The sequence below is a fragment of the Acipenser ruthenus genome, chromosome 5 (assembly GCF_902713425.1).
Source record: "Acipenser ruthenus chromosome 5, fAciRut3.2 maternal haplotype, whole genome shotgun sequence".
Taxonomy (NCBI): Eukaryota; Metazoa; Chordata; class Actinopteri; order Acipenseriformes; family Acipenseridae; genus Acipenser; species Acipenser ruthenus.
The window spans coordinates 56,228,333-56,250,202 of NC_081193.1; the positions used below are offsets into that span (position 1 = coordinate 56,228,333).

The window sequence follows — 21,870 nt, forward strand, 5'->3', positions numbered from 1 at the left end:
TTTACTATATGTGTCTGTGGCAAAGTGCCCGCCCCTGTGTGTATTTTGTGTGTTATGTGTTGTATGTATGGTGCGTATGTTAATGTTGGTGTATAGATTGGTACACGGGATATAAACGGGTCTGTGTTTCACGTGTATTTAAAAAGTGTAGATTTGTATTTAGGCACGAGGAGGGCACAAATCACTTCACGTGCTGGTTAAATGTAATATGTGAGCACGGGGTTGCACAGAATTAATTCACGTGCTGGGATTCAAGTGAATAATTAATTAGTAATTGAATCCCAGCACAACAGTATAAATAGGCACATTTTTAGTCACTCGTGGTTAGGTGTTCGGTGAGTGGAGAACGGGATTGGAGACGGAGGTAAAGAGAATAATAATAATAATAATAATTATAGGTAAATCTGCTCACCGTGTTTTGTCTGTGTAGTCCGTTTTGTTTGTCTTTTTATTTTGGCGTGTAGTGCCGTGTCCCATGTTTTTGTGTTTAAAACCTTTTATTTTCTGTTTATTAAATGCTGAGCGCGATCACGCGCCCAGCTTATACCAAACCACATCTCTCTGTTTATTTATTTCCTGCATCTGGTCTGACGCCACCCACTCCGGCCGTCTTTGTGACACGTGGTGGCAGCGGTGGGATATCCGCGCCTCCAAGCGTCAGACCAGGAGGGGTTTTGTTTAAAAAATATATATATATATATATATATATATATATATATATATATATATATATATAATGGCAGAAGACGCCACAAAATGGCGGGACTGGTTCCTGGAGAATGCTGGGCTGGAGGCCCAGTCTCTGCCCATAGTCGTCCGGGCCCTGTGGATGATGGACAGTGAGAGATGGGAGGCCTATCAGCAGGAACACACCCCAAACACCTTGGAGGAAGGTGTGGAGTTTCTCCTCAGCTACCTGGAGGCAACGATAAACGGAACAGCAGCCCAGGTAGCAGGACCACCAGCAGAGGAGTACCTGCTGTCCCCATCTCCACCAGCAGAGGGTGAATGCCTGCTGGTTTTGCCTCCACAGCCCAAGCGGGAGGCAGAGACAGATAAAGAGGTGAAGGACAGGGAGGAGGAGTGCCGCCTAAGGGCCTGTTCGGCCACTGTCCCTTCCGCAGTTATGGGGAGGAGCCTGAGCGTCCACAGCCCAAGCGGGAGGAGCCTGAGCGTCCACAGCCGAAGCGGGAGGAGCCTGAGCGTCCACAGCCCGAGCGGGAGGAGCCTGAGCGTCCACAGCCCAAATGGGAGGAGCCTGAGCGTCCACAGCCCAAATGGCAGGAGCCCGAGTGTCCACAGCCCAAATGGGAGGAGCCTGAGCGTCCACAGCCCAAACGGGAGGAGCCTGAGCGTCCACAGCCCAAGCGGAAGGAGCCTGAACGTCCTACGCCTGAGTGGAAGGAGCCCGAACATCCTACGCCTGAGTGGGCAGAGCCCGAACGTCCTACGCCTGAGTGGGGGGAGCCCGAATGTCCACAGCCCAAGAGGGGGGAGTCGGTGCGTCCACAGCCCAAAAGGGAGGAGTCGGTGCGTCCACAGCCCAAAAGGGAGGAGTCGGTGCGTCCACAGCCCAAAGGGAGGCAAGTCGGGGCTTCCACAGCCCTGGGACCCAAGCCACCAGCAGAGGGAAAATGCCTGCTGGTTCAGCCCCAAGAGCCGGAAGGGGAGGAGTTACAGGCTCAACCCCCTGAAAATTTTTGGGGGGGAGAGGGGCAGGAGGCTGGTGTCCCCCAGCAGCCTCTATTCATGCTGCTGAGGGCAGCGCGGCGTGCACCAGCCCAACCGCCAGGAGCAGAGGAGCTGGAGCTGCCTCTGCCTCCACCACCGCCAGGAGCAGAGGAGCTGGAGCTGCCTCTGCCTCCACCACCGCCAGGAGCAGAGGAGCTGGAGCTGCCTCTGCTTCCGCCACCGCCCGGAGCAGAGGAGCAGGAGCTGCCTCTGCTGCCCGTACCTCCACAGGGAGTACGGTGGCCGGAGCCCCAGAAAGGGGAGCTGCCGGCCACGAAGAAGGGGGAGGTCGGGGGACCACCTGCCCCCGCAGCTTTTTCGCTACAGGACGGGACCAGCATGCTGTCAGCCGTGCCACTACCGGCAGTGGAGCTGACAGCATTTCCAGCCATGGGCCCACTGAAGCCTCCCTTCCCAGCCCGAGACTTTGGCCTGGACTGCTGGGTATTTAAGGGGGGAGGTGGCCGTTGAGGCCATGTGTGCTTTGCACAGGGGGGGGTATATGTGGCAAAGTGCCCGCCCCTGTGTGTATTTTGTGTGTTATGTGTTGTATGTATTATTATTTATTTCTTAGCAGACACCCTTATCCAGGGTGACTTACAATTGTTACAAGATATCACATTATACATTATTTCACATTATACAGATATCACAATTTTTTTTTTTTTTACATACAATTACCCATTTATACAATTGGGTTTTTACTGGAGCAATATAGGTAAAGTACCTTGCTCAAGGGTACAACAGTAGTGTCCCCCACTGGGGATTGAACCCACAACCCTCCGGTCAAGAGTCCAGAGCCCTAACCACTACTCCACACTGCTGCCCGACATGGTGCGTATGTTAATGTTGGTGTATAGATTGGTACACGGGATATAAACGGGTCTGTGTTTCACGTGTATTTAAAAAGTGTAGATTTGTATTTAGGCACGAGGAGGGCACAAATCACTTCACGTGCTGGTTAAATGTAATATGTGAGCACGGGGTTGCACAGAATTAATTCACGTGCTGGGATTCAAGTGAATAATTAATTAGTAATTGAATCCCAGCACAACAGTATAAATAGGCACATTTTTAGTCACTCGTGGTTAGGTGTTCGGTGAGTGGAGAACGGGATTGGAGACGGAGGTAAAGAGAATAATAATAATAATAATAATAATAATAATAATAATTATAGGTAAATCTGCTCACCGTGTTTTGTCTGTGTAGTCCGTTTTGTTTGTCTTTTTATTTTGGCGTGTAGTGCCGTGTCCCATGTTTTTGTGTTTAAAATCTTTTATTTTCTGTTTATTAAATGCTGAGCGCGATCACGCGCCCAGCTTATACCAAACCACATCTCTCTGTTTATTTATTTCCTGCATCTGGTCTGACGCCACCCACTCCGGCCGTCTTTGTGACAGTGTCCCATAGTAACCATGACTCTATCTGAAGTCTAATGAGTTATAAGCCTGTTTTACATTTTACCTTTAGGAGAGGTCAAAGGTCACGGGCAATACTAGGATCATGTGTGCCAATTTTTGGTTCAATCAGACTAGCGGTTTGGGAGAAGAGGCTCTTTGTAGTTTGTAATTATGACGTCTGTACCGTTCGATTTTGAAGATTTTGCTATATCACACAACCTATCAGTTTCTTACGAACACCAGTTAATCCAGGACTATCCCTCAACAAGTTTACCAACTTTCAGCACTCTGCAATAAGTGGTTTTTGAAAGACATTTTTAAATTTAGGCAAAATGTTTTTTTTCAATCCAATATGGCGGCCAAACCATATGACCTATGACATATTAACATCTACCAACTTCCCATAAGCATCTACCATCCTACCGAATTCCATCAGTTTTTGTGCAAGTTTTGGCCAGAAGAAGAAGAATCCCAGCAATAACAACAAGCTTCTCAGACCTATGTGCCTGGAAACCTACTAATAATTTTGCCATGTGTCTGCCCAATTTTGAATGCTGTCTAGATCATTTTGAATGACCTTTGCTGCTTCAACAGTGTCTGCCACTCCTCCTATTTTTGTGTCATCTGCAAATTTAACGAGTTTGCTTACTATATCAGAGTCTAAATAGGACCTAATACTGATCCCTGTGGTACACAAATGGTTACCTCGCTCCATTTTGAGTTTTCTCCTCTAATCAGTACTTTCTGTTTTCTACATGTTAACCACTCCCTAATCCATGTGCATGCATTTCCTTGAATCCCTACTGCGTTCAGTTTGAGAATTAATCTTTTATGTGGGACTTTGTCAAAAGCTTTCTGGAAATCTAAATAAACCATGTCGTATGCTTTGCAGTTATCCATTTTCAATGTTGCATCCTCAAAAAAGTCAAGTAGGTTAGTTACATGTATTTAGGAAAAGTCAAGAACAGACAACCGTGGATCTTTAACACACGCATAGTAATTAACATTTTAAAAATGAAAACTGTCAAAATGACTCCCGTGGTAGTTCTGTTGTTAAAAAGAATTTTTTTTTTTTTTTTTTTGGCTTCTGCCTGCATTATTATTTATTATTTATTTATTAGCAGACACCCTTATCTAGGGTGACTTACAATTGTTACAAGATATCACATTGTACACATATCACATTTTTATTTATTTATTTTCATATACAATTATCCGTTTATTCATGCATAACGCATTTCCACGAGGTTACTTTTAACATTATAGCAGAGAAGCTGGTCAGCTGGTATTTATTTAACTGAAATAACCAGCTAATGAAAGATACGTTTGCTAAGTGCCCCCCGATTTTTAAACAAACTGTATTCATGTGACTTGTAAAGCTCATGTATTAAACATATTAGTATTACGATTGTGTCCTGGTTTAAAAATAAGTGCGTTTTTTATTTGCCTGCTGTTCAGTTACAACAGCGTTTAAAAAAAAATCTGTTCACAAAACATTTCTATACAGCACGAGATCACGGTAATTTTTTTCAAATAATTAGTGTGTGTTTCAGTATGTCTACAGTTCTGTATATGCCTGCATGTCCACAAACTGTCCATAAACAAACAACATTAGGGCAGAGATTACAGTCGTTTTTCTCATACTTGGTGATTGTGCGCGTGTGTGAGTGTGCGCGCGCGGTGCTTTTTTTCCCAGCGTTGATGCAATTGCAAACAATAAAAATAATTATATGACGATTTTTAAGCAAACTGTATTCGTGTGACTTGTAAAGCTCATGTATTAAACTTATTATTATTACGATTGTGTCCTGGTTTAAAAATAAGTGCATTTTTGTTTTTTTCCCCTGCTGTTCAGTTACAAAAGCGCTTTTTTAAAAAAAAAAATCTTTTTACAAAACATTTTTATAAAGCACGAGATCACAGTAATTTTTTTCAAATAAATAGCGTGTTTCAGTATGTGTACAGTTCTGATTATCCCTGCATGTCAACAAAGGTTATTTTAAATACACAAACAACATTAACCCTTTCAGTCCAAAATTTATTTTCAATCACAAAAAAAAAAAGTGAAATATTTTTTCCTAGTCTTATTGCAACTAGAAATGAGACTCAAACTAAATTTAGATTTTAGCACTAATCTTTTATTGTTTTTTTTGTTGTCCACTCCAATGGACATTGGGACTAAACAGCAGGCAAATCAGAAAAACGTCAATGTCAGGGATATGTGTACTTTTTCTTATTCACATGTTGAAAACAAATCTTAGAACATCTTAGAACATTTCCTGAAATTAAAACATAATAAAAAATACTCAAAATAATGCTATTAGAAAAACAAAGATACTATCATAGGCCCTCGGTCTAGAATTTTTACTTGCGGTGAGCAGCCTTGAAACAATTTCTATGTGGCACTAAGTGCACTTTGCACTTTGTAATTGTATGTAAAAAATAATGTGATATCATGTAACAATTGTAAGTCGCCCTGGATAAGGGCATCTGCTAAGAAATAAATAATAATATCGCAGGACATGATGTAATAACAAGAGCAGTAGTAATAACAGTTATAATAACAAGGTTATGGCAATGTGGGCAGCAGTGTGGGGTAGTGGTTAGGGCTCTGGACTCTTGACCGGAGGGTCATGGGTTCAATCTCAGGTGGGGCACTGCTGCTGTACCCTTGAGCAATGTACTTTACCTATAGATTGCTCCAGTAAAAACTCAACTGTATAAATGGGTAATTGTATGTAAAAAATAATGTGATATCTTGTAAGAATTGTAAGTCGCCCTGGATAAGGACGTCTGCTAAGAAATAAATAATAATGTAACAATAATAGCGATACTACTATTACTAATAGTGATAATGATGGTGAAAAGGATTTCTGTCTCTTCCTTTATCATTTATTTTATTTTCTTGAATACTGGATAAACAAGTAAATAAACAGGTATAGTAACAAAAAGTAATTAGGATTTTAAAATTATTGGGCACCTCTCATATGTTTTAAATGTTTTACTAAATTAGATTGACTCCTCCTTTACATTTACAACTCTAAACTAACCAACTGTATGAAGTCTGGTTGTATCTTCAGCCTCGTCATCACTATTCAAACTCTCTATTTCTGACAAATTTCCTTCTGCCAGAAGTTCCAGGATATCTAAAGCTGTACATCCTAAGTGTGAAATATTTTTGAACAAATATTATCTTTTGGTATTGTGCTAATACACTGTTTTGAATGTGATAGCAGTTTTTAACAATACTCATAGATTTACTTAGATTTCATCTCTGGACCAAACGTCCATTGTAATGGACAACGATTTTTAGAAAAATCTTGTGTAAAAACTTATTTTGGAACTTAGCATATAACACTTGAACTAACAAATATCATGTTTAAATATCATGTTAAATCAAGCAAATGAGTAAATAAATGTCTAGATATACATATAAAACTGTTACAAGTGTTCATTACTTGGGTGGATATGGGGCTGTGCTGCCATGCTGAAGCTCAGTGTGGTGTTACTTGTTCAAATGTCAACTAGTAAGGCAATACTGCCTTCTGATTGGTCCTTTAGCGTCCTTCAGAGTTCACTAATCACCAATCAGAAGCCAGTGATGTAATATGCTATAAAAAAAAGCTCAAACATGTGATGTACATTGTAATGGACACTAGGTCTGAAAGGGTTAAGTAGATACTTCCTAATATTGTAGCATGCACAGGGGAAGGCAGCAGCAGGGCTGGTAGGTGACGTAATCACACACAGGGACGAGCCCGATATACGCTCCTTTCAAAGGAGCCGGCTTTTTGGTACAGCGGTATCGGCGCTATGCTTTAGTGTGAGAGGTCTCGGTTTTCGCCGGCCCTCTGCCTGTGTGTGGATTGCCTTGCCATGTGTGATGCGCCTGCCTGCGTTATACTATTGTCTACATAGAGAAGCAAAACTACATCAAATAATTTATCTTTTTACAGTAGAAATTTGTAATACTTTGGGTTTTTTTCCCTCAGAAAAGTACATTTATCAATTGATATGGATCACTTGAGAGCAGAATATCACTACCTCAGCACAGGTGAGTATCCTGATAAAAACACTAAAAAATAGAAGAGGGGTATCAGAAGGAAAGCCAGTACATTCATTTAGAAATGTAAAAAAATAACGAATCAGTGAAAAAAAAAAAAAAAATATATATATATATATATATATATATATATATATATATATATATATATATATATATATATATATATAACATGCTCCCTTGAGAAATATATATAACATGCTCTCTTGAGAAAGATATGTACAACATATCGAAACGTTGGGCAGCTGGCGGGGAGCATGTATTGAGACCTGTTGATTAGGAGAAATATTGTAGATGCTTTAGCACTTAAATTTGATTATTTCTAGTCTTTCATTTTTATTTGGTACGGTAGTCTTAGTTTCTGAGCTACTGAATTGTTGCCTGATTTAAGTATTTATACATGCATATGAAAGAAAAGGTTTTTAAAAAATGTACACAAAAGGTTTAAAAGATTTATATATACACACACACAGAGGCTTAATTGTTTAAATAACTAATAGCAGAAATGCGAGTACCAGAAAACAGAATTTGTATTAAAGAAAGAAAAAATAAATATATAAAAATTACATAACTTTGGAGTCTGTGGCGTTGTTTACATGCAAGTTTTAATCGCGCTACTATAGTGCATTCATGACGTGTCACGCGCAAATGACGCATGATTGTGCTCGTTCCAAAAGTGCACGGCAAAAAAAGCATGTGACTTAAGTGTCATTACACTTTGGTAAAGCACAGTAAAGTGTGCGCTAATTGACCTAATTAGTCCCACAGCAACAAACTCCACAGTCGTGCAAAATACTTAACGATAGACTTTCATGAAATAACACGATACCTCCTCCACTTCCCCTGTGTAAAAGAACGCTCTTCTCTGGGATACGGTCTTTCTGTCCTTCTCTGTACTGTAAGTAAGATTTTCCTTATCCCAGTCTTACTAATACAAATCAGTTAAATATCCTTCCATCCATTATTATCAATCCGCTTCTCCTGATGAGGGTCGCGGCTAAATTATATATAAATTGCATATAGAGATGTTGATTTATACCATTATTTGTTCATTTCAGTGTATTATGAACGATGCATGAGAACTACTAGATCGTTATTGACCAGCATTATTATCATAATAATAATAATACTACGAATAATGTAGCTTTTTTCCCGCAGGATGTTTCAAGCTTCCACCCCTCCTGACAGCAGCAACACCAGGTCCGCTGGACGGATGAGGAAACTCGTTCCTCCTCCAAATTATTGCGGATCTGGGGGTTATGGATGAACTGGATCGACCTCGCCAAAGAAATGCCACCATTTTCACCAGTATTACCGGTGCTCTGGATGAACTTGGTATAAATAGAACGCTCCTGCAGGTACGAGATAAATACAAGAAACTGAAATATCTGTACCTGCAGGAGAGAAAACGCCTGCAGTCCTGCGGTCAAAGCTCGAGGTCCCAATTTCGGAAATGCACCGGTTAATGGGTGACCGGACAGTGGCAGTGGCATCGGACCATTTGCTGGAATCCTCATCCTCCCAGACGTCCTGTGAAATACCAGCCTCATCAATACAATATGGTAACTGCGTCAGCCATCATTTACTTTTCTAAACTAAAATATCCTACCTCGGTAAAGTTAGCTTGACGTTTGATATTCGTTTGACTCAAGCTAACCCAACATGAATGTAAATGGCTGTATCTCGCCAACCACAGAAGCTAGAGTGCTCAAACCAACTTTAATTTAAAGGAGACCAATTGTGAATTGTTTCACAGTCTCTGTTTTACATGTGAATCCTAAGAATAATTTATGGAAAATAATAACATACCGCACATATGCACACTTAGCCTCAGCCACGCGTAAAAGGGCTTTATCTCCCCAACCACAGTAGCTAGAGCGTCCAAACCAACTTTAATGTGAAGAAGACCAATTGTTAATTGTTTCACAAGCTCTCCTTTACATGTGAATCAAACAAATAAATTGTGAAAAACAATAACATACCACATATACACACACAGCCTACCTGATACGCGTAAAATGTTTTTATTTCCTCAACCACAGCAGCTACAGCGCGCAAACCAACTTTAATTTAAAGGATGCCAAATGTGAATTGTTTCACAGCTTCTGTTTTACATGTGAAGCCTAAGAATAATTTGTGAAAAAACAAATAGTTGGGGATATCAGCCTTTATATGGGTGTGTGAAAGGACATCAGTAGCCTAAGAAGCATAAGAAAAGCAGTAATGGGAATTGGTGAGCGCTGTTGGTTTTTGTACACATGCTACTTCTACCATTTCTAGAACAACTAATTCTAAACAATAATAGTAATAACTATTATTATTTTCTTCTTCATGGCAGCATGAACCATTTTAACTGCAAGCCCTTTGCATTCTAGACAGATGGGGGTAACCTTCTCTTCATCTCTGCCTAGCGCGTAAAGCCTCATGTAAACTCCTATGCATTATTTGAACGATATCCTTTATCGCGCAGCATCTCTTTTCAGCACGTTTGGTGACATTTAAATAAACCCTCCCATTTTTTTATTATTAATGAGGTTGTTTGCATTTGGACGACTAAATTCGCTCTCTAAAATAAACTCTCATGTAATGTGGAAGCAGAACTGTCATGACCATAAAAGCGCGAGAGATCTGTTGTCACGCTTTTCAGTTTTTGCTTGTAAACTGCCCCAGTGTTTCTAAGAAATGACCAGTATAATAGTACAATAGTATTGAAATATGTATTGTAATATTATCTTTCCTTTTGTTTTATCTGTCAGGGAAGTACCTGTATATCCCTGATCTCTTACTCCTTTCCCGAGCTGTGAGAGAACCCCCCTCCCAGAAGCAAATTGCTGTGATGTGGAGGTCTACTGCACATACAGGCGAATGGTTCAGTTTTTTACTGTATATGTTTTTGTTTTTTTTTGTAAATGTTATACTAAGCATTCTGGGGAGGTGCTGTTTCACTGTATTTAAGTGAAATTGTGCCAAATAAGGTGGGTGTAACATGATGTGACAGGGTGGCTGGGTGGTGATGTCACGGCAGAAGCAGGAACTACAAACGCTGCAGTTTAAAACAAAAAGGCGGGTTTGCCGTTTTATTTAAAGGTAGCAAAAATAAATAAAATATTCAAACAAAACCACTGTGCTCGCAGAGCAAAATAAAAGGTTTAAATAAAACAAATCTCGAACACAAAATGCACGGTCAGGCTGGGCAACAGCCTTCACTGATCCGTTATCTTTTTTTTTTCTTTCTTTTCGTTTCGTTTCGTTTCGTTTCCTCTCGCTCGCACTCTCGTTCTTCCTCTCGAACACCCCACCCGAGTGCCGAGAGCTGCAGGCTTTTATTAAGGTGAACCATCTCCCAATTAGCAACAAAATTAATCCCGTAATTAATTCGGGAGATGGTTCACCTTCTGCACGAGGTTTTTAAACTGTGGATGGGACTACCCATCCACGCTAAACAAAATATAAAACAACAACACGGCTACGCCGACAATACATAAATACAAATAAAACAATACAGAAATAATAACACACGATGCCTCGCCGTCCTATAACGCAATAAATAAATCATAAAACAAATACAAACTAACACAGGGGCGGAGGGGGAAACCCTGTTCTAAAAATAAAACAAACAAACACATATCAATAAGCAGGGCTTACTACCGCCCTGCTACACATGATATAAAAGTACAGTAGATGTAATTCTGAAGTAATAAACAACTTAACATTCTACATGGACGTTTCAGACAGTACATGTAATGCTTCAATTTCAAATTCGATTTCCATTCCTATTAACTGATAGTAGACAATTACATACTATAAAAGTTAAGAGTATGAAATGTCCATATGATTTACTGATAACACGTCACTATAAATTGGTAATGTAATTTTTAGACTCTTTAAAGTCCTTCTTTTTTTGTGGGTTATGTGAGAAGGCATTTTAAAGTTCTGTTAAACCTGCTCCTAACACCCCACTCCATATGTCAGGACCTTGACGTGGTGAGGGGGCTTTTTATCAAAGCTGACCTACTGATACCTGATACACAACTCACTAAAATGATTGAGTTCAGATTTCTGCTAGCCATGTGGTGCTCTGTTAAGGGTTCACCAGCACGAAGACTGGACAGCTCGGATCTAGATTGACTTCTACTCTAGCATTTACACAAATCTGACATCCTGTATGCTTCATTAGTTAAGGCCTGAATTATACACACTAAAGTCAGGGACAATGTGTAGTGGTTAACAATCACATTGCTTCTAGTTCCAAATCTGTACTTTTGAGTGTTCGAAGTTATGGAAGAAAAATTTGTTTTTTATTGCACATGATAAAATTTGGCTTCATACATATTTAACAAATGCATATACAGTATTACTGATAACAAAGGAACTTACTATATCTAAGTATCAGAAACAACAACCAATCTGCAGACCTGCTTTGAGAAATGACAGGCTCCATTCCAGGATGATGCCAATGAGCTGACAAACACTGTAGGAAGTGGCAACATATACAATGAGGGTATATTACTTACTGCAGTTTTTATGACAAGTTAAATGGTTAAACTAAGACAAATTTGTTTGCAGATTTAGTGCAAGACCACGCATGAACATTGCTAAAGATTAAACCATTTGATCTGTTCATTCCTTTAACTCAATTTTTGACATTCCCTAAATATTTCTCACAATATACAATTAAGATACTGTATAAACTATATTAGTCATACTGCCCTATTGGAGTAAATAACAATATTAGCACGTTTTGAATTAAAGTCTGTGTAAGTTAAGGATAGTCTTAATTGAGCAATTTAAAACACTTCATCAATTAGAAACCACTACTTAGCTGTAAAACACGCACATAAACTGAAGCAAAGTAGTTTGTCCACTTAGCACAGCATGGTCAAACAAAGAAGTTGGATCTAGATGTTAGAAAAACACTTGTTACAGTAACTGCTTAAGCAGGGGAATCGATAGAGGGTTGTGGGGAAAACAATTGTAATACAAAAATCCACAATAATCAAGAAGCATTTGAAGACTAATTCAACTGAAACGATGTAAAGAAGTGGACGTCCCAGGAAAATTACGACTATAGCATGTAAAATTATTCGAGCAGCTCGCAAACATCCACCATTAACAGCCAAGGATTTAAAGAAACATCTGGTATAGCAGCGTATGAAATAACTGTACAAAGTCATCTAAACACAAAGGCTATACGCAACCTTAATGTTAACCATATTTGACAACAATTCAATAATAAAAATAAAAAGCGTCTTGAATGACCTATTTAGTTAAGGGCGTCAATACTTGTGTCTGCAACTGCATGTGTAATCGTGACAACTCCCTGATTATGATCCATATAAGCATGCAAGACCATAAACATCAACATGACTAGCCACAAATATTTGTAGAAATTATTACCATACTATACTTTTAACTTACTGTTATAAGCATTTTTTTATGTGAAGTTACAATTTTAATATAAAGTTTGCATTACAGCTGTGATATTTTAAGCTGTTATACTTTATTTGTCTTACTTTTCAAAAGGTATTTATGACAGAACTTAAACCAACCATATAATATGAAATACAATTCCACTGTTAGATCTCTCTATTAATTTGTTTATATATATATATATATATATATATATATATATATATATATATATATATATATATATATATATACTACAACTTGTGGTAAATACGTTTTTTCTATGTACAATGATTATTTTATATTTACTGCAAAGGCTCTTATGTAATCACATGAAAATAATAATAATACTACGAATAAAAAACCGCAAACGTAACTTTGAGTAAGTAAAATACCGAGATATGTTTTACCCTATCCTCTCTCTTCGCATCGCCAAACCTAATCGTCACCAGACTCGGCGCGGCTGTAATGGAGGCGTACATAGGGACATTCACATAGTTCATGGCTGTGACCCATAGTCCTGAAATTAAAGCGGATCGGCAGCATAGGGTTAATAAATCTGGCTTTTTTTATTTTGTTTTTAAAACTAAGTCATTTTTCTGCCCCCACAGCTTGCACCCTGGGCGGCTGCCCCGCTCTAATTACGGCTCTGCCAAGAAGTGACAACCAACCCATGACCTCTCGTGCCTTATTGCAGTTTCTGTTTAAAATTGAAGCAAGGAACTTCCTTGCAGGTTTACTTCGTTACGTAACTGAAAAGGTGGGGCTTCGCGGAGGGTGTTTTTTCTATCAGCCTGAAAGGCAGGAGTTACAGCCTGTTGGCCTTTCAAGTCAAATTTCTCCCTGCTATCCTCCTCCACCTTCCGGAAGTTCCGCTGAGAAATTAAACGGAAGTAGGTACGTGGCTGCTGCTCCAGCTGACACTCGGCAAGATGACGATGGAGGTGCAGAGATCCTACCAAAACAGTGGCAGATCCAGCCGGTTAGAGGTATCAATTGACGGGCTGACACTCAGCCCCGATCCGGAGGGAGAACTGGAGCTGAACTATAGGACTGGGGACCCCCTATTAGAGCACAGAGAAGCAGAGAGCCTGCCCGAAGAAAAAGGGGAGGGAGAGACTGCCAAGACCATGGAAAGGAAATGGGGCTTTTCTGTTCAGGAGCTATATGGCCTTGCTCTTAAATTCTTTAAAGGTATTTTTTATCAAGTGTTTTATCATACAACTCAATATTACGATTAATGACACAAAACGTAGCTTTTAACATAAGCGTTATACTAGTACTAAATATAACAGTGTCATAAATGTTACAATGTACAGACATTAATGTTTACATTCAGTTTCACGGGTATAGGTCTGCTTTCCAGTAAAGCTCTTGACACAAAGTGCTTAGTGTTAATTTTCATAAAATCAATTAGAAAGGTGTTTGCCAAATGCCATTATAACACCTTTTCAAATCAATTCCACTAGCTGTTAACAAATTAGGAATCACAAGCTTTCACAGAAATTAAAATATCCAAACATAACATATAGGTAAAAGACATTGTGATTAAACTAAAGAGTTGACTGGAATTTCGGTTAGAGATGCACCATAATCACAACTGTGAAACCTTGATTATCCAAGCTTTGATTTTATGTTATACCAACAGCCCCCATGAAACATGTTGTGGCATTCTCTTCTGTCCAGTTGTCATAGAGGAACTGCACTGAGCCAGCCATCGATTGTGGGTATTACAGCACAGAATAGTACTGTCATTTCACAGGGCTGCATTGTAAATATTTCTGGGAGACTTTATTTTCTAAACAAATTGATGTGATCAACCATTGGTTTGTATATTAGTAGTATTGTAATTTAAATCTGACTGCTTTAAAAAAAAACAAAAACAACAACAACAAAAAAAACATGACCTCAGAATTTTTCCTGAAACTAAATCGACATTAGGACTCGATGACTAACTGCAGCATCCAGTTCTGTCCCTGGACCATGCTTTGTGTTAATGAATGCTTTACAGGACACATGTGACCACCATACCAGCTGCAAATGGTGAGATGCTGTGTTGATTTACAGTGTTACTGTATTTAGAATGTGGTTTGCATCTCGAAGGCAAGGCACGAAATAACTGCCGCATGCCTCTCAAATTAAAAAAAAAAAAAAAAAAAAAACTTACGGTAGAAGTTGCCTATATGCCCGCCCATTGTTGCCACCGTCAGCACCAGCACATCTGGGGTGCGTTTTGACCGCAACAGAGTCGTGTTAAGCAACATTTGACTAAGAACCCGTGAATGTGACCACAAGACAAGAACGGACCCGGTATTTAAAAATGGCGGAGGTTGAAAATGTAGCAGTTATGAGTATTATTGATGAACCAACAGGTTGGTTATGTATATAACACTGACTAATGTCACAGATATGTCTGTATACCAATACATAATGCAAAATATATCTCTAGACATCTCTAAGCCAGTGGTTCCCAACCTTTTCTCTGCTGCGGCACACCTTGATACATTTAATTTTTTTGAGGCACACCACCCTACTTTCTCCAACTGAACTCACCCTCTAATAAAAGCCTTTATGTTTAAACCTCCTAAAAATAATTCAAACCACCCTCTAATATAATTCCTCATCAGTTTGAGCTGTTTACAGTGAAAGCCGTTCAATTTCACAGGCTCAGACCAATAAGCAATATTATCCGTAGATACCTACGTAACACAATTTTCAAATGTTTCCCACATGTAAGATTTTAGTGTTTTGAATTCCACTGGCCCAGGTTTCAGATTTTTAATTTTAAATTGCAGACCACAAAAACGCTATTCATATAACAGTTTTACATTTCTCAGTGTAAAAGTCAGTATTATTGCACAAGAGAAGTTAGCATTTAAAGTTTAAACTGTTTGTTATTCATTAATAAAAAAGAAAGGAAAATAAAAACTGCCAAAAAGTTAAATATTCATAAAAAACAAATTAGAACTGTTGAAAACAGTAGAGTAATTTTGATAATTCACTAAAAGCAGAGACGGCACAGCAAAACGCAAGAGAGTAATATTGTGCAACAGCACCATTATACAGAGGTAGATTCTTCATGGTCTCTCTTCTTCAGAAATATATTCATATTTACAGAGTATATGTAAATCTTAGTACAACAGAGGTTTTTTTGTGTTTTTCTTCACGTCAAAATGCACTCCCAACGCGTTGACTCAGGTTGCTTTGGGCGACCACACGAATCGTAATACAGTTGGTCAAGCATTTGCAGCAATGATGCTATTGCGGGTTGTGTTGAGGAGTATATAGAGTTCTTTGCTAGAAACAGAAATAAGGTACAGTACTTTTTTGGTACTTTTTAATCAGTGACTTTTTATGTAATTAACAGGTTTTAATATATTTAATCATTTTTGACACTTGCTTAAATAAAGTTTATTAACTGAATACAGCTTGTTTACTTTATTTACTTATCAGTAGTCGTGACACCGTCAGCCTCTGAAATTTCACGGCACACTTGAGCAGCCCTGGCAGCACACCGGTTGGGAACCTCTGGTCTAGACAAATGTGTTAGACTGAATTGCTATGTATCAGACTGTAGGTAGTTTGTTCCAAGGGCTTTAATTGTATTTCATGCTAGTAATGTGAATTTTTTTTTTTTTTTTTTAATTTAATTTGTGATCAACTCTACTTCGAGGAATCAATTGTTTTGAGCCTAATCTGTGTGTGTGTGTGTGTGTGTGTATCTATCTATCTATCTATCTATCCAATATAGACACATACACACAGAGAGAGGGGTTAGGCTCAAAACGATTGATAAAATGCATACAAGTAGCTTTCGTGTTAAAGTGAGAGATAGCAATAAGTATAGAATTCTGGGTAGTTAGGATTTATGCAAATATCTGTACTGTACTTTGACTAGTGAAAAGCTCAGGAGAACAAATGCCAACTACCCATAATTCTATACTATTTCTTTCTCTCACTTTAACTCGAAAGCAACTTGTATTTACTTAGTCTCCTGAGCTTTTCACTAGTCAAAGTACAGTTGCGCTGCACTGATGAGCAACAAACAGGGTGAAACATGGCTGCAAATACTGTGCTTTGACTTTTAAAACGCTGTGAACGTATACAGGGCTTGAAATTAACTTTTCCATGCACTATTCACTATGGCGGGGGGGGGGGGGGGTTGGTGGGGAGTTTGCTGTTATTTTTTGCACAAAGTGCAGGTGTCTTCTGTGCAGCTTGGCTTGGAGAGAAAAAAAACAGCCATGGCCTTCTGATAATCATATTCGGAAACTGGAAGTCAGTAAACCTCCAGGCTATGTTTAAAAACAAACACTCACATCTTTGATATTTAACAAGTTTGATTTGCCTTACATTGACACTTCAACACACAAATTAATTCATGCAAGCAAACTGAAAATTGATCATTGGAGGAAGTGTCAAAATAAGTGAAAATACTCTCCCATATGGATTATAACAGCATTATACTTCACTGCTAATTTACGCTATTCACATTATATAATCGTTAGTTGCACAAAGCATTTCCTTTGAGTTACAAATCAATCAACCTGTTTATTTTTTAAAGGTTGTAAACATACCATACCAGTGTGTAAACATACTATGGTCAGCCCATTCCAGGGCTCTACGTTTAGATTTCTAACTACTGGCCCCTTGGGCCACTGAGCTAGTGTTTTTACTGGCCCGGATGCAATTTTATCTGGCCCAATATATTTATATGTTTTTTCATGACGGTTTTTATTTCCAGTATGTTTCTAACTGTGCATGGCAACCAAAGAGAGCCCATGTCTCAAAAGAAAGTGGCTAAACAAAGCCTTTCAATATATGTTACTTCAGCCATTAAACATGCACACATTTGTGTGCTTGTCAGAAAATGAAAATACTGTATTAGATTTGAAAATGTATGTGTACAAATGATACTCATTTTTTCACAAGCAAACCCGCAACTAAGCTGTTATATTGGTTACAGCAACGCTAAAACTGAATTATAATAATCCTAATTAGGGATGGGTCAGTGTAGTCATATACACAATTGCATGAAAATACAAAAAAAAATAAAAATAATAATAATTCAAATAGCATATTACATATTCGTGTACACAAAAAAACTCTTATGCATTAGCTACTAGTAGAAGCAAACGCATCTTTTGTTTTATTTTTTTAATGCTGACGCTTAACACGTTATGTCAGTCTTAAACCATTTGTTATTTGCATATTAAACGTAAGCAACCTAATTAATTATGCAATGCTTGTAATAGCAACATTCTTCAGTAATTGTATTCTGTTTGAAAATGTTGCCAATTTTATTGCCTTGTTTTTAGCTAATGTTAAGATCCCTGCATGAGTTCCGCTGTAATGACTGTACACAGCAGCTTCTGCAGCTGTTGCTAGCCAGTTGTGAAACAGCTTCTGGGAGCATGGCACTGGTGAACTTTGAATGTTTGAACTGAAATAAAATAATGTATATAGTGCTAAAAGAAGTAATCCAAACTTGGGTAACATCGAAATTAGAAAGGTAATTTAACATTATGATGAATATAAAGACTGTGGAAGGGTGTGGGAAATCACTGACACCGGAGACAGAAAGCTGGGTTTCTAAACACTATTTATTTCTCGCCAGAAGGTGGCACTAAGACACCGTTGCTACCAACGATGGTAAAGGTGTCTCAGTGCTCACCTATAGCGCACACGCCATTGCAATAAATAATATGAAAACAGAAGGCAAAAAGAAAACAAAAACAAATACCAAAAATCTACAAAATAAAGGTACTGCACTCAGCAGCCAAAACAAACCCCAACCGTCGCGAGCCGCACGGCCCGGGACTCCGTCCTACGCTCACCCTGTTCCCTCACTACCCTGTACAATTCTGGGGTCTGCCCATTTATTTTCCCCGTTACACTTATTCCTTCTTTTGGCGTTGTCTTTTTTTTTTTCAAGTCGCGCGCGGCTCTCTTCCAGCCCCGCTCAGTCCGTCCGTAGGGTCTCTGCTGGCCCATTCACTAAAATCTGGCAGACCTGAGGAAACAGTTCTGGGAGCATGGCACTGGTGAACTTTGAATGTTTGAACTGAAATAAAATAATGTATATAGTGCTAAAAGAAGTAATCCAAACTTGGGTAACATCGAAATTAGAAAGGTAATTTAACATTATGATGAATATAAAGACTGTGGAAGGGTGTGGGAAATCACTGACACCGGAGACAGAAAGCTGGGTTTCTAAACACTATTTATTTCTCGCCACAAGGTGGCACTAAGACACCGTTGCTACCAACGATGGTAAAGGTGTCTCAGTGCTCACCTATAGCGCACACGCCATTGCAATAAATCATATGAAAACAGAAGGCAAAAAAGAAGCATTATCTTCTAGGGCCAACAATCACCCCAAGACCCGCCTCCCAGCCATTCAGAGAGAGGGAAAGTCCACACACCCCCTCTCCCACCTCCCCGTGTCACGGCCATGACTTACAGGCGGTTGTTGGACGACTGCTGCCCTCTTCCTGCAGCACTGTGAACACGCCAGCAGTCAGCACAGATCTCAGCCCTGCTACAACGACATACTAAATGTTAAGCAGAACAACAAAATAAACAAGGACCAGGGGTCACAAATGGAGATTAGATAAAGGGGCATTCAGAATAGAAAATAGGAGGCACTTTATTACACAGAGAATTGTGAGGTCTGGAACCAACTCCCCAGTAATGTTGTTGAAGCTGACACCCTGGGATCCTTCAAGAAGCTGCTTGATGAGATTCTGGGATCAATAAGCTACTAACAACCAAACGAAGAAGATGGGCTGAATGGCCTCCTCTCGTTTGTAAACTTTCTTATGTTCTTAACGCAGTGACTAATAAGAAAAGGCAAGATACTTGGACTTGGAAAGGAATTATTTTTTTAACTCGATTGCAGTTCAATGTAAAACATCTACTATTGACTTTCTGTGAATGGATGGAGTAATGTCAACATTTGCACTGACCATTAAAAGTACAACCAGGTATCCTTGTTTTGAATTATTTACAGGGTTATTGAATAAACAAAGTAACTTGAATTAGATTCATCTGATGTCAGTAGTTGATTGCTAGTTGTGTTAGTAATGTTAAACGATTGTAATGTTGGAATGTATTTTCTATTGTTTTGACCAGGTTACAATATTTACACTGGTAAGATTATTTTATAAATATTATTTGTTAGAATTAAACACATGTCGAATATTTAGGTTGCTATATGATAGGTGTTATTTTATTCTGAATACACTACAGCAAAAATGATTTGGTGGTTTGCGCAATATTATGCTACTGTTGCTTTAATTGGAAGAGATACGCATGGAAAGGCGCTCGAATAAGTGTGTGCCTTTCTCTTTCTTTACTGCTTTGAACAACTGCTGGGGTGCACACCAAGCATGCTGGAGAGAGAGAGTGCATTGCAGGCAGCCAGACCTCGCTCCTCAAGACTGCGGATCCATTCAAAACTGTAGCTACGATGTATATTACACATGGAAGAGATATATTTGAATACACAAAAATGTTGTACCCTGTGTATTCAAATAGGAAACTATTCGAAATTCCCATCCCTAATCCTAATAATAAACACTATTAAATCAATATTCATAATACAAAACTAGATGGTAACTTTACAAGTAAAGTTGTGGGGTTTGCTTTATTGGGAAAGTGGTCAAAGTAGCTGATTTGTGTCAAAAGTCACATTGTTTACTAATTGTCTCATGCTTAGAATGTGCTATAATTTGAAATTTCTCAAAGTTCTATGACAGTTAATTCAACAGTGGGAAGTAGCCTACTGAAAGAAGTTGATGCGGTTACTAAAACAGCTGTACCTCTTTATTGGTAGACGCCATTCCTGTTTTGATTTCTATTTGAGTAGCTGAGAAGTAAAGGAAGATTTCATTTGCTCTAAGTAGTTGTCTAACTTGTTGAAAGTGGTCAAAACGGCAGTTATTTCTAAAAGTTCACAGAAAACGTAGTTGGTGCGGTTACTAAAACGGGTGTACCTCTTGATTTGGTAAAAGTTATTTCTGTTTTGATTTCATATTTTAATAGCAGAGAAGTAGATGAAGATGTCATACCCTCTTAACTTTTTGTCTAGCTTGTTGGGAAAGTGGTCAATTTCAGTTTATAAAAAGTTAGAGAATTTAGTTGATGCAGTTACTAAAACAGCTGTACCTGTTGATTGGTAAAAGTTATTTCTGTTTTGATTTCAGATTTGAATAACAGAGAAGTAGAGGAAGATTCCATATGCTCTTACTTGTTGGGAAAGTGGTCAAAGTAGCTGATTTGTGTCAAAAGTTACATCGTTTACAGTAAATAGAATGTTGGAAGTCTGGGAGTTTTTAAACAATGGGGAGCTTTAGAATGTTGAAAAAAGTCCCATTAACGTGAATGAAGATTGACAAAAAAACGACAAAAAGCTTAATAGTTTAAAAAGTATAAAATATATCAAAAAGTTGTATATAGAAGCACGGCGTTTGTAGCTTAAACGGTGTAAGAGGAGTAGCGTGCCAAAGAATAATAATAACTAGAGTTGCAAGCAGCAGTTATTGTGAAATTTAAGCGGCTTGGTTATTATAAATGAAGCGTTATCACAACTCTGATAACTGTGTCAATTTTGGCACACATATTGGAATTATTGGTTAGTAGGCAATTTAAATTTTATTTGGATGCACACAAAATTCTAAATAGTATACAGTCATATAGACTTTAAAAATAATGCATATAAGAGGCTAACATTGTTCTAAATTCTAGATCACTCTTTGTTTGAGTTTGTGTGCGCGTGTGTGTGCGCGTGTGGTGCCCTATTCTTCATTTTGCAATATAAAATAAAGTCTACAGCATGTATTGGTTTTTGTATATTTTAATGTCACTATCATTTAATGTGCATTTTTTTTAAAGCAATAGAAAGTGATACTAGTGTAACGATTGACTATCGGGTGTTGGCAAATACACAATTCACCATATGTAATTGTCAGCAAACTGCTACTAGGACATAACGTGCACGATTCATGAGTAACACCACTCGAATCCTCTGTAGAGGAATTTTAAACAGGACAGAGAGAAGCTGGAACAGAACCCAGAGAGAAATTGAGCAGTTATTATGCTCTGCAGGTAATAGACCTTTTGGAGAGTTTGCTCAAATACAGAACAAATTATTTCATAATAAATCACATCCAGAGTTATATGATAGCACTCAATAGTTAACCATCTGGCCCAACACCTTTAATATAATTAAAATAAACGGTAGAATGTAACTGACATCTATCATAT

General features: G+C 38.5%; 1 protein-coding gene across 1 annotated transcript in view; it reads left to right on the forward strand.

Moving 5' to 3' along the window:
• The first annotated feature begins 13,387 nt into the window (after window positions 1-13,387).
• The window catches only part of LOC117402465 (Golgi resident protein GCP60-like), a 53,156-nt gene continuing 44,673 nt past the window's right edge, over window positions 13,388-21,870 (forward strand). Inside the window, exon 1 of the mRNA XM_034003611.3 lies at window positions 13,388-13,797. Coding sequence (XP_033859502.1) covers window positions 13,536-13,797 — 262 coding nt within the window. The 5' untranslated portion in view covers window positions 13,388-13,535. The remainder of the gene's footprint in view (window positions 13,798-21,870) is intronic.